Below are 19544 nucleotides of genomic sequence, written 5' to 3'. Positions count from 1 at the left end.
TTTCTATCCACTATAGCCACAATCTTCATTAAATAATATTCCTATTTTTAGCTTCTGTATTTAAGCACTTTTAACTTTTATTCAGAATTACTGATCAATGGTATTGTGTGGTAGCATAGCACACATCTAACTGCTTTCTGACAAGATCTGACCAGGTCTCTCTGACTCTTGATTCAAAGCCCCCTTATGTCTTTGGACACCCATTTATTTTATGTGAGTAGGTTTTAGATCACTTCAAAAGTCACTGCAAAGTTTCATCCAGGCTTCACTCCTCTGAACAATGTCAAGACTTCTACCTTTGAGTTTAAAGTACTGCCCAAATGTCTGGATATAAAAGTGATCCAGGCACAAGTGTCTCTGTGTGTGTGTGTGTGTGTGTGTGTGTGAAATTCATGTATAATCTACCCTCTGACATAGCAAAATAGGCTGTAGAATAAACACAAGCCATTCCCTGCAGGACTTTGGCACTAGTTTACACCAAGTGGCAAATCATTACTGCTTTAGATGTTCATTGAAATGCCAGTCATCTTGAACTGTTTTGGTATTTCCTGGGATGCAATGGTCAGTTGCCTAGAAATTTTGTATGTTGTATTTGATGCCAAATCATTGTGTAGCATTTTATAAGATTGTCTAAATATTTATGAACAAAGGATAAAAGTTACATATGCACAAACCCTATATAATTTGTTTAAATAATTTCAGACACTAAAAAACTCAATTCTCATATCAAGAATTCCTTCAGCAGACAGCATGAAGCAGCCTCTCAGTAGTGGGAGATGTTGAAAGGAGCTCCTGTAAGCTGCACTCCAGACAACTCCCACTCAAAAAAGTCTTAAGTCTACTCAGTAAGTTTCTCTTCCATTATGCTGAATTCAAGGGAAGTGTATTTACTCATTCATTTCTTTCAAAGAGGACCAGGATACCAGTCCTAATATGTCTGAGGGATAGTCGAATCATGGATGCAAAGGCTTGCTGCTGCTGCAGAGTAACAAAGAGAAATTCCTCCCAGCTTGAAGCGAAACGCACATCAACAACGTAGGCTGCAGGAAGTTGTTATTTCTACTCAAAATTCTAAACAGCTGTTTTCAAGGCAGATTAAAAGATTTTTCAATGTTTGGATTCAACTCAAGAGCTTTATCTAATGCATACTTTGTATTTGAGTATTTGTTGAATTAGAAATTTAATAGAGCAGCTGAGTATTTTAAAATCTTTTGGAAGATGTGAAAAAGGGATGTGAACTCTAGCACACCCTGTAAAACATAAATTTCTTACCAAAAGAATATGTTATTCATGTGCTCTGTACATTAGGTCAATTATTACTCACTTTCTTTGGAGAACCACCAAGTGCCTCCACCCTTTATAACAGAGCACTGTAATCAACTGTAGTAAGAATAGTAGAATCATTTTAATACACACCGGTGGCTCAGGCCTGAGCTCAAGAAGGCTTGAACAGTAACAGACTAAGAGGGATTTGCCATCATCTTTCCTTTTTAAGAGGGAAAGAAATTAATGTTTCCTTGTACACCTTTGTAAATAATTTCAATTGCACATAAATAGGGAAAAAATTTATAAAAAGGAATGCTTAAAATTTGGCCTCCAATTTAAACACTTCTGTTATTTAATGAGAAATTCCATAAACAATCTGATACCAAAACTTCTTCCACAGCACGTCTTTCATTTCTGCTAACCCAATTTAACCTCTCCTCTTCCTTGCACTCAGCAGCAGTATAAAACACTTCTTTTGTACTGACATCAGCAAGTGACTGAAGTGCTAGTGCTAGATTTAAAATGCCTTCTAAAGCCATGACTTTTTGTATTGAATTTGGAACCAAGTTTGATACAACTTGTACTGTTAGTTTAATATAGTATCACCTTTCATGGAGCCATATCTTGTTGGGTTCCTGCTGGGACCTGAGAACTGAAATAGCACAAGGTTTAATGCATGGCACTTCATTTTGTCCAGCCTGGCTCAGGCCAAGAGAAGCATTTTGAATTATTTAGATAACCACACCGATTAAATACCCAGCAAGATAGCTTGCTAAGTCATTCATCATTTGCCATTCCTGGCTTGTGCTTGTGTCTAGCAATGTTTTTACTACAAGAACCATTCAGATGAATGGAATGCACATCTCCACTGGGTCTCCCCTGCCCAAGCAGCAGTCTAAACATCTCAACCTGCCTCCAGTGCTCTTTTCCCAAGATATGTGAAAACTGTCTGGCTAGGTTCTCTCTGTTATCATCTTCTTGCCTATCTTCCCTTCTCACCTGTTTCTCTTGCATGTTTCATGAGCCCCTATAACTCTACCAAATTTCAGTGTATTAAAACATTACCCTCTCCTTACTTCAATCCCTCATAAAGTTCACAAATCATCTTCTCACTACTCTTTAACTCCTCAAGAATCAAGTTGCTGGAATTAGTTCACACTTTGTGGTGTAATTCAATTCCAGACATAATATCTGCATCATTAAGCTATATCTTATTTTGAAGGTTATTGGAGCCAAAGCAACTTAATACCAACTCTCCTTTCACAGAGGTGGATCACTCACCTCTTTTTTTCACTGCAGATCTTTTGGCCTTTGAAGCTTGTGGCTTGGAAGTATTTTTTGATCCCTTGGCTTCTGAAGCCTGTATTAATCCAACTGTAAAGCCGCCCTACTTGCATTTTTATGAATCTCTCCAAGTTACCACCCATACTGTCCCACTAGGACATGGAGATTCTCATAAAGGCTTTCATCATATCCCAGCAGGACAATTATAATTCATTGCTTGCTGGTTTTATTATTACCTCTTATAAACATTTCAAGTCCAAGTAGTGTTTTGTCACTCTACTGCTCAACTGAGCTAAGACACCTGGACAGTCCAGCCAAGAGACCAGTCCTACAGCCCTAGAAGAAACAGTTCAAGGTGTGTCTCACTTTAAGAGCCACCTTAATTGCACTTAGAATAAAGTGAATGCTCTTTCCACTGTATGCTTACCACTTTTTTCTTTCTGTAGTTCTCAGAAACATAAGCAAACAAGAGCTACTGAGGTCCTAAAATGTCCCATCACTGAGGGACCCAGCTACTTCCTAAATCAGGTGAAATTATCAAGTACCTAGTAAGTCTCCCCATTTTTTTGTATTAAGTAACAAGCAGGTAACTACAATTAGTGTCACATGCAAACAGGAAAACTCCCCTGACAGTGTCTGTTATTAGCATTACTCAGATTTAAAATCATTCCCTAATCCTCATGAACCACTACAGTGTTGTCAGCTTATTCTTTATTCTAAAACTAACAGTTCCATTTTAAAATTTTTATTAGACAAGTACATTAGAAACCATGAACATAACATGTTCTTTCATTTCACAGCACTCAATCAATCACTGCCACAGGACAAACACTCAGGATAAAAAAACACACAATAAGAAAAAAACACAGAAGATCTGGAATTATGAACACTTTGAAAACGTTAGCACTGGATCTCTATTAAATAGCTAATAGGTCTGAAAGGTACAGCTGTTACAAATCACAGACTAACACATATTTTAGCACATTTTCCAGGAGTGACTGGACACAGTCCTGGGCAATCTGCTCCAACTGATCCTGCTTGAGCAGGGGAGTTGGACTAGATGATCTCAAGAGGTCCCTTCTACCCTAAGCAATTCTGTAAGCTGAAATACAGTTAAAAATTACCCTGTCTCCTTGTAATTCTTGCAGTTTTATTTTCAAAAGAGTGTAAATGCATTATTTGATAAGTAGGAGTTACCCCACTAACCAGCAGATATACATTTTGGTCTGCTGTCTGTTTATGCAGGAGATAAACTGATTTTCCAAACCTTGCTGAAAATTCAGCTATCAATAGATTCAATGGAGCAATTGTAAGTAATGGAACCAAGATAAAAGGACCTGGAGCAAAAACTGAGGGCTTAATCTTGAGACTAAAGAGCACTATGAAGTTCCTGTGTATACAGAAATAAGGAAAATGGTAAGTCTAGTAAAATACCACTGAACTTATGACCACTGCTGCAATGCCAGCAAGGATGCCTCCAGCTTTGTTCACATGCTGTGAGCAGTGGTGCAGGATTAAAGCATCAGCTACCACTTCCCCAAGGAAGCAACAACTATGAGCATACAGGTTTCTCCTCAGCTCCTGCTTCCCTGTGACTGTCAGCACCTCTGTGTCAGAAGAAAAAGCCCTAGAGGGTCATAGAAGACCATTCATTCCAAGGAGTAAGGAGCAAATGGGGACAGTACTGAACACCTGGCAATCGTTGGGTAAACTTTGTAAAAAAACATAAACATTGAGGACAGGATCATTATAAAACATGACCAAGATTACTTGGTAAGCCAGGCTTACATGAATTAAATGCTTTTTAAAAATTGAGTCACACATTAATTAAACATTCAGGAACAAGTAAAACAGTGCAGAGACCACTTTTTCAGAATGGGAGACCTATAATCTGAATTACAGCACCACAGAAAGAAATGAAGGCTATGGCACAGCAGACTCAGTTCCATTAACCTACCTGTGCTAATTTAGCTTGGGAAATACCTGCAACAGATACAAAGTAAACACATAAAATCACAATCAAAACTCAGGTGCTTAAAAGGGTTCACATTTCTTAAAATATAAACCCATGTGTATATGTATGTAAACACACATGCACTTTTAATAACTTTCATGATTTTTTAAAATTAGTTATCCCTAGCCTGCATGCCTTCCTACAGGGAAGGGAGATACTGAATCTTGGTTTCTTTATGTAGCAAAATTCCACCTTTTTCCAAAAGAGGTTTCTTCTGGATGAAGAGAGCAAAGCCAGGCTATGTTTTACAGCATAGCAGAATTTGGAGAGTGATATTTCTCTCAGGGCTCCTTTCTTTTCAGACCTTATTTAGGCCTCTTTGCTTTTCCTACAGTATTTCTCTAAAGTGCCAAACTGTACAAGCTACCATGAAAAAAATATATAAAAAACTACTCAGTCATTATTCATGAATCTCTTAAGGGTAGCTGGAAGTGAGAAAGTGCCTGTCCTTACAGCTGCTCTTAGGTAGCTGCTTCCCACAATTTTTTGCAGCTTTTATGCTGATATAGGGTAGATCTCTTTTTAAATCTAACAGTTTACTTTAGGAAAAGTTTTATTTTTACAGAGATTTCAACAGCTCTGTTACAAATACATAGCAAGAAAACTTACATGTGTCAAAACAGTTACACTGACCACTTTGAGCACCTCTGTTTAAGATGCATTTTCATTAGCATTTTGCAGCTGACCTACATAAAATAATTGTTTTACTTGGAAATGCCTTTGTCAGTTTATCCTTTCATTAGGTTAGATCTATGTTTTAAAAGAGGGTTTTTTCCTTTGTTAGAACTGACCATCAATAAAGTTTTAGATCGCTTGTAAAAACAAAGGAAAAAAAGTAAGTCCCAAACTCAACCAAGGCATCATGCATACTGATACTTGTTTTTGTGGCAAATCTAACAGAATTTCTCAGTTTACCAGCCCAATCAGAAAAACAGCTATGAATGGGTGATTCACAGGGAAAACATTTGTTTTCATTGTAATAAATGACAGGATTTCAGGTAACAGTGCTTTCTTGTATCAAGATGTATTGCAGCCCAGAGAAGGAGGAGTCACTTTCTCCACAAACAGCTAAATAGGCATAAGCTCTCAGCTGCATTTACTAATTCCCTATATCATGTCTAACTCCAGGAGTCACCATTTCAAAGGCACCTTTTATTTGGAACGTTCCATGAGAAATGAGTTGTGCTCAGCTATCTTATTTTTTGCAAGTTTTGGCTGAAATTAGAAAAATGGGCCTGGTACAATGGCACTAAGAGGGGAAGACTAGCCCAGCCCTAAGACATGAATTCTGAAGGCCTCAAATATAACACCATGCTGCAATGACAACCAATATCAATAAAAGCTGATTCAATCTTCCAGCACACACACCCAAAAAAATTAACTTTTGTGAGTTAATTCACACATGAGAAGGATTCTTTCCAATTCTCCCCAGAGCACAGATCTGGCAGTGCAGGCCATTCAGGGAAGCTGCAGCTTTCCATTGTCTGAACTGTGTATATAGAAGTTATATCCGTATGATCTGCATGTAACATCCTATAATCAAACAAACACAGGCATCTCTCCATATAGGTGAGTTCTACAAAGCCACTCCTTCACAGGCCTCAACTCTTCATTTTTCAAGACACTACAAGGCAGAGCACAAGGCAAGAATCACATGCAGCAAAGCCAGTGCAAGGTCCAGCCTGGCTGCAGTGAGAGCTGAACCCAATTTCTTGCACAGCAAACAGGAGCCAGAGGTGCCAGCAAAGCTGGAGGTAGGAGTCAGATTCTACAACAAGGCTGTTTGCAGTACCAGAAGAATGATCCTTTCCATGTCCTACACACAAGAACCAAATCTCACAGATTAGAACAGCACAGCTATTTCATTCAAATGTTTTAATAGTAATATACAGACTCCACAATCTGTGATTAAATTTGTATGCATCTCCACCACTACGACTAAAATCAAAACAAAGCTAAATCCAAACAATACTTTATTGCACATCTAAAGGTCAGTGTCCTTAGCAGCCAATCAAGAAGGCATGGAAATATAACAAGGTCTGCCAAATAGCTGAATGAAAACTTTAGATTTGTTTAACTGAAATCAAAACTCAATTTGGAACAAAAATGCAAATGTTCAGCTTCATGTACAAAAGCTGGAGCCCTCACATCTCTCAAGAGACCTAAGCCATATGTACTTAATCATTTATGGATCTTGATTAAGCATATATCATAAGAAACATTTTAAAACTTGCTATTTGATATTTTAAGACACAAAGCATGCAGCAAGCAACACAGGACCAGCCATGGGGTGTACATGCAAGGACCAGAACAATGGATAAAAGCCTTCCTATACACGAGACCCCTAAAAATACTTTTTTGCATCAAATAACAGATTGAGTTGAGTCCCAAGTTCTAATCCAGAGATCTATGATTAAATTGCTAAGTATTACAAACCACCTAAATCACACACGATCATTCTGTAGAGGCTGACTTCTCCACCATAAAACTGCAGCTTTAATTTCAAAAATTAAAAAACTCATCCACTTATCTCAAGTTCTTTTCTATAAAAGATAATCAAAATGAATTTTTATTCTAAAACTGAAAGGCATCAAGGGTGACAACATATACTGAATTTATATTAAAGTCAGTAAAACATCACTCTGTGACCAAATATATTGATCCTCAGTCTGAAGCCATTTTTTATAACTTTTCAGGGGAATAAAAATGTATGCAAGAGTCCTTATTTTAGGCCTTCAAGTTCAGCCATCCTTTAGTTTGCTGCTATAACATTGTACGTACATCCATGTTACAGGGCTGCAGAAATTACATGTCTATGTCAACAGATGTGTTTCTTGGAAGAAAGCAACAGAAATCAAGTTTATTCAAATGTTTGCCAGCTACCATATGCTGCAATACTACTTTAAATGCAACATAAGGCTTTGGGAACATACTTTTACTGCTATCTACACTTTGTTATTTACTTTCCATTTAGACTAAATACCAGAGACGGGGCACACTAAGGGGTGCAGTGTCCTCTTTGTAAAAACATTCTACCCGTTGTAGTATTTGGAAAGAAAAAAAAATATACAGATCCCTACATTACTCTTGACCACTTTCAGCGGCTGCACTTTCCTAGGGAGGCTCTGGGAAAGATATTTTTACATATGGCATTAATTCTGGGAACTTTTAATAATGGCCAAATATAATTAAAAATTATGCAAAAATTCCTGCCATGAAGAGAGCAGTACAGAAACTACTCTGTTTGAAGAAAAAGCAATCATTTGCTCATATTCTGAGTCCATAAAAAAACAAAATACACGTGGTACATTTTTAATATTTGAACTACACCAGGCCCAATTCTGCTCCTATGAGAAGCGAGTGGCAGAACTCCAGAATGGAGCAGAATTGAGCCCCTGATGTTGTCACAAGCATTCAAATAAACAAACAGGGCTGTAACACATTCTAAGCTTCCACTGTGTTCCTGTAAATGAATCCAGACAGAAAAAGAAAAGCACATTTCATTGCTTTTCTGCAATACAGGGTCAGCAACAATGTATACCCTTCTATTATATAGAACTCACCCTCTTAAAGTATTATCACCTAAATATCTAAAAAGAAACAGTTTCAAAGAGTCAATAAAGCCTTTGTGAACAAATTTGTAGACAGCTCTACTAAATTTGATAGGGTTCTTTGATCTTCCTGAGCTCCTAACATCAATTTTTCCTCTGGACTTTCATAAAGTGCAGGATACAGGGACATTTTCACATGACCCAAACGTGGGCATCTCCCACAGCCAGCTAAATCCCCTAGACTCTTTTACAGACAACAGAAAGAGCTGTCGATGCTCTGAATCATCCTGAGGAGAGCATAAGCTAAGTGTCTGCCCTCAGTCTCTGCAGAAACTGCAGAATCTGTAATTCACTGAAGTTATTCAGCTTTAACAATAAAATGGCATAAAGATGGTATCCAGTTTTTAACCAGTGGGAGAAATTTTGCTTTGCCCATATCTTCATTTTCTGCTGCCTGTGATTTCCTTAATAATATGACTACTGATAAACTAAAAGCTAAGTGCATCTCTCAGATCTTAACTAACTCTGAAAGCTTGGGGGCCAAAACCAGCAAGGCCCTCAAGCACTTGCTTAATTCTAGGCATACTGACACCTTGGGTTTGAATTTAAATGCATGTCAAAGCCCATCACTGGACCACTGCCAGAGAACTCAGCACCTTCCTCAAAGAAGTCCCTGAAGTTCAATTTTTAACTGAGACAATATCTGTGAAATATTTTCCTTCCTGGGCTATGTATTTTAAATGTGTCTTAAATGGCTGTACAAAGTACTGCCAACTCCACTACACTTCTACTGTTGAGTTTATGTGAAGCTCACCTTTTTGAATACTATTCCACAGAAAAGCCAGGTCTGTTTTATGACACAGCTGCACATACTTGACAGTATGTCCAGGCAGCTTCTCCTGCTCTGGAAAGGAGCCAAACACCACACACAACAGCTCAGGAGTTAATTACACATGTGCATCACTTGCAGCATGATAAAGTTATTGATCCAGCTCTGGTGAAGCCTTTCTCACCACTGACATTACATACAACCCCAGGACATGAAGAACTCCACTGATAAAAGTGATTATCAAAATTCCTTGTGCCCATGTTTATAGTGCTTTACACTACGATTAACACTTCTAAGACATACAAAAAATTTATTTGTGTGCTGAAATTGTCCAAGGCTAGCCTGCTACCCTCTCAAAGAATGAATACATCTACCATGTCACAAATTTGATGGAGTTTGCTGCATTGTCAGATAAAGCCCTTGACCTACACAGAAGTCTTGCAGATCTTCATTAACAATCACATGGTCGACATTTACTGTGGTAATGTATGGAAAAATGACTTAAAACAGTAGACACAGAGCTATACAACTTGTCTCTGTATCTAAGAAACTGGATCAAATTTTGTTCCAACCCCTGCAACATTTTAAGCATTCTCCCTTTGGATTATTAGAATAACCCCACGTGTTTGGTTGCCTCGACACTGTTTCATTCAGGTCAGTTCTAAGTTATGACATATGCAGAAAAGGTTGGAATATTCTTTGGTGTGTGACACATGTGCCACAAACACTCTTTGACTGTTACTGTTAGTTGATGCTTGTAGGGAAAAGCACTGGGTGATACACAGCAGTAAATTACTTCCATAACTGTTAGTTTGTGGGATGGCATAACCTAGAAGTCAAACCACAGCCAAACAGATGGAGAATGTGTATGCCACAAAACTGTATCACTTCACATTACGTTTATATCCAGAAATGGTGTTTTCAAAACAATCTGCTTCTCCTGCTTCTGCCAGAAATGGCATAGTTTAAGACACTATTTCTCTTGAGTATTTTCCTTCCCCACCCCCCCTCCATGCACAGAGATGCTTTGGTATTGTTGTTTTGTTTCTTCCCCTCTTTCTTTTCTTTCTAATAAACACACAATTTTACTCTACAAGGCATGAGTCTTGTCAATTTACTGGCTAACATCCATCCACATGTACATCAGAAGCCCACCAGGGAGTGTTGAATCCACAGAACTTTCCAAAGCTAGATTCAAAATATGGACCTCTTACTTAGCTGACAGCTGTGTAAAATCATACGCAGCCAGACAACTCCCCTGTGACCACACAGGTGCATGTGCTGAACAAGGCAAGTTATTCTAAGACCAAGATTAGTTTATACTTGAAAAGTTATCTTCAGAAAAAGTTTTTTCTCATGGCATAATGTGATTCTGAGACCAAAAACCACCACACCCTTTTTAGAGGAGGGGAACATATTAGCTCAGCTAGGTAGAGAGGCTGCAGGAAATCTGTGAAAGCAGCCAAATTTCAGAGGTTTTCTGGGAAGATATGATAATCATTTGGCCTCAACACAGCAAGAAACATTAACCAGGAATACTAAAGCTCATTAATGTCTATTTTCTCTTTTATTGATAACTATAAAATCCAACACATGTTTTAAGTAAAAAACTGCCTATGGACAAGGCATGTAAGTTACAGATTTCCACCTCAGTTGTGCTCAATAGCATGCATGTAACTTCAGGACAGCTTGACTTGGCTCAAATGGCTCCATGCCACCAGTTTCTCACTCCACCCACCATCAGGAAGGAGCCCTGAGGGACAAGGCTGAAGCTGTTACCAGGATTCAGCCTAGAAACTGGCCTTAATGATGTAAAATCAAACTGGTCCCAGACCAGGCAACACAGAACTAGCACCGAAAAATCTTCTTCTGAACTTACACTTTACACCTCCTAACCAGACTGAAGGATCAAAAACTGCACCCATGAAGAACAAGCAGTAATTGCTTGAAATTCCAAGTCTTTGCAGTAATATTCCATGCATTCTCACCTAAGCATTTATTCTCTTCAAACTTAGGAACTTTAACCTAATTGCCCATTCCTCTTACTCCTCTCCAGCAGAGATCCCATGATTCACAACTGAGCTACTTTTCTATCTTTGGAAAAAACTCACCATTGGTTTGAACTACTTTTATAACATCTGAGTGGACAACTGGCATGACTTCACACAGTGCCAACACAGCAATTTTATCTACTGCAGGGAGTGCAGGAAATACCTGCTTCATCCTATCATCTGTTTCAGCACAGAAAAAAAAAAGCTTTGGCCCCCTCAGAGTTGTTCTGCATTACCCACCTACGATGCCCACATAAAAAAAAGTCAGCTGTTACTGCTCCAGGTGCAACACTGACAGCAAAGATCATCTGACACACTCATTGACAGAAATTTCATATGCTAATCACATCCTCTACATGGAAGCCCAAAATCAGATTATTAATGTCTATACTGTCCCAGGTTCATAGATATGTAACACAACCTAATCTATGAATTTCCAATTACACAGATCAACTGTTCTGACAAATGAAAATACTTTATTTGTGTTTTTATAAAACTCAACAGCATTATACCTAAACATTGTCCACTATACAGCTCACAAATCAAACATTAAATTGGTTTAATAACCCTGAATAAATGCACACACCATATAAGGCAGTTGGTACCATTGTGTTTTCATTTGAAGATTATCACTATGGATATGCAACTAAAAAGCTAAATTGAAAACAATAAATCTGCACAAAATGGGAAAAATTATTTAATAAACTCTGCAAAAGTAAACATTAAAAAGACAGAGGCAAGATGCTACTTATCCCATATATCAGATTCAAAGACCTCTTCTGTTGACTTAAAAACTAAATTTTGAGCAAAAGCACGCAAAAGCATACAAAAACTTTCATTTGCCACCTCTTCCACTGGAGTGCTTTCATCACAAAGAAGGAAAACAGTTCCATCTGTGCTTCATCCTGGCCTCTATCCTTATGAAGTTCGCATCCTTCCGAAATGCTACTTAAAATTGATTTTCTGTCTTGATGCCAACAAAAACACACACAACCAATTCAGCTATAGAATACAATAGGAAATGGCCCAACAACCCTCCTGTTAGAGGTGTTAGAACACAATTATTCCCACTGCTTTAGGGCACGTACCTCTCTCACACTGGGGTCCAGTAAAGCCATACGTGCAAGCACATCGGTTCGGAGCAACGCATCTCCCTCCGTTTAGACATCCATTTTCACAGACAGCTGCAGCAAAGGGAAGGCAAGAGGAACCTTTATTGAGCTGCTTTCAGAAAGACAAAGGTATGTATTTGGCCAACTCAGGTAAACTGGTAAAAATGGTAAACATAACAGGATACTAAACTCTTTTCCTAGAATCTACTTAATGAACTTCTACTATTTCCTGGCCTCATTACTACCATGAGCTCATCTTTTCAAGGGAGCATAACACAAATACAGGAACAACCACAGCTTTTCTGACCTCTCAGAGCTTTTCTCTTTGGGATAGCTGGACAATCCCGTAACTTCAAAATAATATCTCTTCCAAACTTCTAACAAATATGAACTGTTAGAAATTGCAGAGCTAGAAGATGCACAGGAATATTTCATATGTAAATCCTCAAATGAATTTTTTCCTCCTGTAATAATCCAGTATTAAAAGGCTGTTTTGCTGGTGTTAAATAAATAATGCTATTAACTATGATACCAAAATTTAATCAATCTCTATTCCATGCTCTTCCTCTGTATTATGATGTCACTAGCTTCAGAACTCAATTTTTAATAATAAACTCCAAAAGCAATTCCTCTCAGAAATAATCAAAAATACAATATGCACATGAAAAAGGAGATTCTAAATACAATTTGATGTTCATTGAGTAATGTTATTCTTTGTTCCGTTTCACATTCACTTCAGTAGAAAGAAGATTTCCATTTATCCTCTTTTATCCACTTGATATTTCACAGTGAAGGCAGAAATACAATTCTTAATCCTTTCACCATGTGATCCTCCTCCAGATTATTAGGGTAAATTCCTGGTCCCACTGAAGTTCATGTAAAGTGTGCCATTGATTTTGACAGAGCACAAAAGGTTTTCATTAAATGAGCTAAACACATTTTCTGTGTCAGACCAATATTTCACTAGATAGCAACGTGACAGCCTTGGTTAAAAGCAGTGTCTACATCCTTATTTGAGTTACTTCACAGCATTCCAGCCAAGAAGAACAAGAGAGCACCAGAGTCAGCTTGGGAGAGATTTCAAGCAGCAGATCCAGGAATGTTTTTGGCTAAGGACTGATTGAGGAAATAAAAAAATCTGACTATCTACTCTAATAAGAGAACATCAAAATTTCTAAAGCATACTAGCTAAGTCTGATGCAAACATTGAAATGAAAACAAGATTTTGTATTAAAAATCCAATTTTATTTATAAAATGAAAACTGAATCCCATGTAAAATTTAGATGTATGGCCCACTTCTCTAATTGGTGAGAAGTCCTGGAGGTCAATGGGAATTATAGCAGTGTGAGAACTACAGGATCAAGTTATATCCAACTATTATAAACTCACATGGTGTTTATTTTAATAGTCTTGATCAGTAAGAATTCACTCAACATTCATTACAAAGTCACGCATTTTTCTGTGAAATTTCACTATACCTGATCAAAAACAAGCTCAACAACAGTTGAAATTTAGTGCTACAGAGTGTCCAATGCACAAATGACAGAATCACTTAACAGTATCCACATTCCTAGAAGTGTACTTACGCTGTCCACAGTGTGTTCCTGTGTATCCCTTCTGACAGAGGCAATGGTCATCACTGCAGCTACCTCCATTCATGCACCGGATGTTACAGTGCTGGACTAGAAAGGAAAAAGGATTTTCCTCAGTTAAATCAGTCAGAAACACTTTACTGTTTGCTAAATGACTTTCTTTAGGGATTGATTCTGAGAACTAGAGAGCATTAGAAGTCAAGAATGCACATTTTAGGACAGATACATAAAATGACACTACAGAACATTATATAGATTTACAGTTCCTAAGGAATATAAGACTTGGTGCAAGAATTTGATGCACCCTGTCATTCAAATGAAGTTGACGGCATTTCATATGAGCATAAATCCTCAACATTTCTTTCCTAGCTTGCAATTATGAGAAAAAGCCTTCAATAAGGGAAAAGTACTAAACTTCTGGCAGACAGCACCATTAAAAAGGGAGTCTTATCATCTGGGAAGTGGGGGAGGGAAGTATTAAAGGGAAGCATATAAGGAAGCTCGTGAAGACAGCCCTGTTCTGCCAACACATGCAACACCAGAAGCTGACCTGGCCAAGCAGGACTTCTTGCATAAAACGGAGAAATAACAGAGTGATTTATTTCTGTATGCCAACTGTGGGCTCAGCCCATCAGGATAGCTGCTGTGCTTGGGAGCTGCAGAGCTCACAGCCCTTCCCCAGAGCCAACAACCTCCCCCTCCCTAGGGCAGAGGCAGGGGAGCAGCAGCACACTCTCCTCAGCTGCAGCCCCACCACTTATAATGGTTAACAGGCAGCTTAAGCCTCATGCCAGTAAAACATAATGTCTCTGATGCATTCCTCTAGTAATAAGGGCAAATATATTTCTTAACTAGATGTTGGGAGCAACTAGAAGTATGTCAGGCTCTTCATCAGGCATGGAGAAGTGGGCAGGTCTCCCAGCAAAGCTAAGTCCTTACAGCGCCTGCTGTCCAACACAGCTGTGAAGTGGGGCCTGCACTCCAGTAAGCAGCTGGGAAATGGTTTTCCTCTTAACAGGAACCACATGAAAGGCTCCTCCCCAGATAGAATTACAGGCTGATCAGCATTTCAGGAGATTGTGATGGAGCATTGGACACCTACACCATTCTGTGTGAAATGCTCAGGACTGAAAATTGGAAATTGTATGTCCCATCAGCCTGAAGTTAACAGGTGCCATGCCAAACACTGAATTTTTCATCTCACACAAAACACTTAGACATCATTTGGCTTTTAACAGTTCAGAAGTATGTGAATAGATTTTTTTTAAATTTTCAAGTAGAAATAATAATTTTAACTGTATTGCCTTTTGTAACAATACGAATCCACACAGCAGAAGTAAACACACAACTGGAGAAAGAATTTAAACCAATCTAGCATTTAAAACACTAGTAATCTTAATTTTTCCATTGTAAAAGCAAAAACTGTGTATTACAGTTCTTATGTATCTAATAGTTATTATACATCTTTGTTCTGCTTTGGATGTACTTCAGTACTTCAAGCAACAAAAATGTACTAACATTCCTCAATAGAAAGTAAAATTGTCTGCAAATATAGAGTGAATATCTGGTGAAGATTTTTGGACAATGTCCTAAGTAGGTCAGAAAAAGGTGTATAGTTACTTTAAAATGTGTAGTTCAACTCAACTTTATACAATCTTAGAAAAACAGAGGGGATTACAAAAAGCATAGGAAATGATATCATCTGTCAAGCAGGGAAGGAACTTAAAAACCACAAACTGATTTCAATTAGAGCAAGCTATGCCAAGAGCTAATTTCCATTCCCACATGAAGACCAAAGCCATTTAAGTAGTTTGAACTACATTTGAGATAAAAAGGTTAACAGTAGCTTAAATTATGATTTTCATATTATCTGTTGATGCATAAATATATTTCCTCATTTTGGGATACACTCACCTGTGTTGCTGCTTCTCAAAATAAGTTTTCCAAGGTAAAATACTTCTTCCTCCTTTTAGAACTAAAATCATTATGGGGGACTGCTGGGACACCCAGTGATCCTCACTAAAATGAGCCATTTATATCTGTGAGTTTCCTCGCCTAGGCAAGAGGATCACTGACATACAGTCAGTAAACTATTTGCTTATTTTCTGCCCTCTTTTGTGGGAATGTTGAAAAGAGTACTTCCAAAATCATACAGACTATTCTGTAATATTATCCTTCCAAAAGTTTACAGAAACACATTCAAAGGCTGTCTGGAGCTCAGATGATGATTTTAAAAATGCATTTTTGAAAACTAGCATATTAATTCAGGTCCAGCCTCTCTTTTCTCAGCTATATCAACAATTCCATTAATGTCAGTGGAGATATTCCGGTAAATGAAACAACCTATTCCAAGACATCGCACTGTCAGAGATTCAAAGAAAAAGCACAGGAATTACTAAGGCTGGTAAATCAATGCATATAGCATTACCTTATCTTGGCATGCACAGGAAATGTTAGCATTAATAAATGGTTGCTTTTAATCAATTATTGTTCTTTTTCACATCCAATTTGTAAACAGTCTGCACTGGAAATGTCTGAAGTCAAAACAGGAATAACTGCAGAAACACAACTTTATAAACCTGACCATACATATCCACACAGGCTTTGCGTGTGGGCGGTAGTTGTGTTTTTTATCAAAGTGCTGCCTTCTTAAGCATAACAGCCCCTGACTTTTTAAATAAATACCCAGCAAAACTGAGTAAAGACCTCATCGCACCCAGAGCACAACCACAACCACTCATGAAACGCGCAGGAGCTCACCAGGCAGACGAAAGGTCGCACACGTGCTGTCTACTCTGCGATCCCAAAGCAAGGAAGGCGAGGGGCGAGGGTCCGCAGGCTCGGGGAGAGCAGCGGAGCCCCGGCACAGCCCGGCACAGCCTGGCACAGCCCGGCACAGCCCGGCACAGCCCGGCACAGCCCGGCACAGCCCGGCACAGCACAGCCCGGGCCGCTGAGGGCGCGGCGGGCACCGCGGCACGGCCCGGCTGCCTGTGCCACTGCCGAGGAAACAAGCGGCCCCGGCGAGCATGACGCAGGGCTGTGCCTGCCAGGAGCTGTAAACAAGGAATGACGGACTCATCGCATCCCAGATGCTCAGCGTGCTTTCCCTGTCGAGGGACTGACTCGGGAGAGAGATGGCAGCTAGCGCCAAGGCGGGACACGAGCCTGCTGCCCCACAGCCCTGCACAAGGCATGGACATTGTCCGCAGTACCCTCAAAAGCTCTGGGCACATTCGAAATTCAAGTCCTTACACCACCTCTGACAGCAGAAGAGTATAAGGCAAAGGGCTGAGGTCCAGGTTTTACTGCCATTGAGCAGAAACTTCCCATAGCACCCGAGGAGCGGGATCCCAGGGCACGGAGCCGAGGCCAGGCCCAGCCCCACAGCCCCACAGCCCCGGCGGTGCTGAGGGAGCCGAGGCCAGGCCCAGCCCCACAGCCCCGGTGGTGCTGAAGGAGCCGAGGCGATGTTCAGCCCCACAGCCCCGGCGGTGCCCGAGGGAAGTCTCTGAGGAGCTCAGTGCTCAGCTGTGCCTCTGATGCTGCTGGCAGGGCAGTGGAGCAAGCCCTGCTCTGGACACAAACACTTGTCTGTATCCGTCACCCCGAGCACCCACCACGGCTGCTGTGTGACAGTTCCTTCAGGGACAGCCCCATCAGAAAATGCCTTCTCTGGTTCAGCCAGCCAAAATCATTCTGACTACAAAACCAGGGGTTCAGCTCAGAGACAGACATCACCCACACCTGCAGTGTCAGAGCACACTCACATCATCCACACCTGCAGCGTTAGAACACCCCCACATCACCCACACCTGCAGCGTTAGAACACCCTCACATCACCCACACCTGCAGTGTCAGAACACCCTCACATCACCCACACCTGCAGCGTTAGAACACCCTCACATCACCCATACCTGCAGCAGCAGAACACCCTCACATCACCCACACCTGCAGCAGCAGAACACCCTCACATCATCCACACCTGCAGTGTCAGAACACCCTCACATCACCCACACCTGCAGTGTCAGAACACCCTCACATCACCCACACCTGCAGCGTTAGAACACCCTCACATCACCCACACCTGCAGTGTCAGAGCACACTCACATCATCCACACCTGCAGCAGCAGAACACCCTCACATCACCCACACCTGCAGTGTCAGAACACCCTCACATCACCCACACCTGCAGTGTCAGAACACACTCACATCATCCACACCTGCAGTGTCAGAACACCCTCACATCACCCATACCTGCAGCAGCAGAACACCCTCACATCACCCACACCTGCAGCGTCAGAGCACACTCACATCACCCACACCTGCAGCAGCAGAACACCCTCACATCACCCACACCTGCAGCGTCAGAGCACACTCACATCACCCACACCTGCAGCAGCAGAACACCCTCACATCACCCACACCTGCAGTGTCAGAACACCCTCACATCACCCACACCTGCAGTGTCAGAGCACACTCACATCACCCACACCTGCAGTGTCAGAACACCCTCACATCACCCACACCTGCAGTGTCAGAACACCCTCACATCACCCACACCTGCAGCAGCAGGGAGGTCTCTACACTTGGCAATCTAATCTCCAAGCCTGTCCTGTAAGCACACCCAAAAATTCACTAATTACACAGAAATAACCACCACTCAGCCAGAAGTTTACTGATGTCACTAAATTGCCTGCTGAGAAAACCACCGGTTGATCTTTTCAACCACAAATCAGATTCCTAAAGCTGACTCCTCACCAGAAAACTTCCAGTAACTGACCTGCATAAGAACCAAACTTGGAGGCTTTGTCTTGCTCTTGAATCCACATGTTTTCCAATCTGCATTAAATATTTTATTTTGACAGAGTATAAGAGTCACTGTCAATTGAGTTTCTGCCAATGGATGTGAAAATCCATGCTAAAAAATCCATGCCCACTGATTCTTAAAGTACTAAAGATACATATAGCTTAAAATAGCCAAAGAATATATCTCATATATCAGAAGCTATACATTTTATTCTGAGAAATCATGGCATTTTTTTCTATCATTTGCTATTTTTACTTTGCATGTGACACATACAATTTACATTTGATTAATTATTTTAATTCGATTTTTCCTATTTTTAAAACATATAATTAAAATAAGGTTTAATTAATACACATTCTGACAAAATATTAACTGTTGCCAAAGGTAGTTGACAGTAACCATTTGATGTCAAACAGTAATTTTTATGTTTACTTTGTTTTCTAATTGCAGATCTAAGTCATTGTGGTCTATTGAGTAAATACATATTCATGGGTTTTGTCTACAGTGCCAACAGCACAAATTATTTACATAAAGTATGTTTTGTAAGTAGTAATGATGTGCTAAATCATAAAAAATGCTACCCAAGAGTGCACAGAAGCAGTGAATTCTCTTCTCTCTACAACTTACTAGACACTTTTGCTTTTACAATTGGTTTTAATAAATAAAGGGGATGTAAAAACATACACAAAATGTATCTCACATTACTGCAGAAATTGAGTAAGATATCAACCATATATATTTTAGCCAACTGCTAAGTCTATATGTAAACTGTATACAGAGAATCATCTCTTAAAAGCAGGCCAGCCTATGCAGCAATGTAAGGAAAATAATGTCAGCACTGATTAAAGCTTATGATTAGTAGAAAATTCATACTTAGGAGAAATAATGGTCAACAAGTACATGAGCTACATCATAGAGGCATTAGAAACTGTTTGATTAAATCCTGTAGTAGTCCTGCACCCATTTATCTGTGCTACTCCAATGAAGGCTAAAACTATGGAGATCAATGGTAGAATATTTCAGAAAAAGAGCCA

General features: G+C 39.8%; 1 protein-coding gene across 4 annotated transcripts in view; it reads right to left on the bottom strand.

The window, feature by feature from the left end:
• FBN1 (fibrillin 1) overlaps positions 1-19544 on the bottom strand; it is a 144206-nt gene that overhangs the window by 108313 nt on the left and 16349 nt on the right. For 3 of the 4 annotated variants that reach the window (XM_079317997.1, XM_079317999.1, XM_079318000.1), the window contains exons 5-6: positions 13695-13790; positions 12084-12179 (exon numbers count right to left, since the gene is read on the bottom strand). In XM_079317997.1, the coding sequence (XP_079174123.1) occupies positions 12084-12179; positions 13695-13790 (192 nt within the window). Of the gene's footprint in view, positions 1-12083; positions 12180-13694; positions 13791-16460; positions 16554-19544 lie in introns of those variants that run through there. The other variant, XM_079317998.1, reaches the window with a different exon arrangement.

This window comes from Erithacus rubecula (genome assembly GCF_903797595.1).
Source record: "Erithacus rubecula genome assembly, chromosome: 14".
NCBI lineage: Eukaryota > Metazoa > Chordata > Aves > Passeriformes > Muscicapidae > Erithacus > Erithacus rubecula.
The sequence above is the reverse complement of the archived record's forward strand: the minus strand, read 5'-3'. Positions and strand labels throughout refer to the sequence as shown.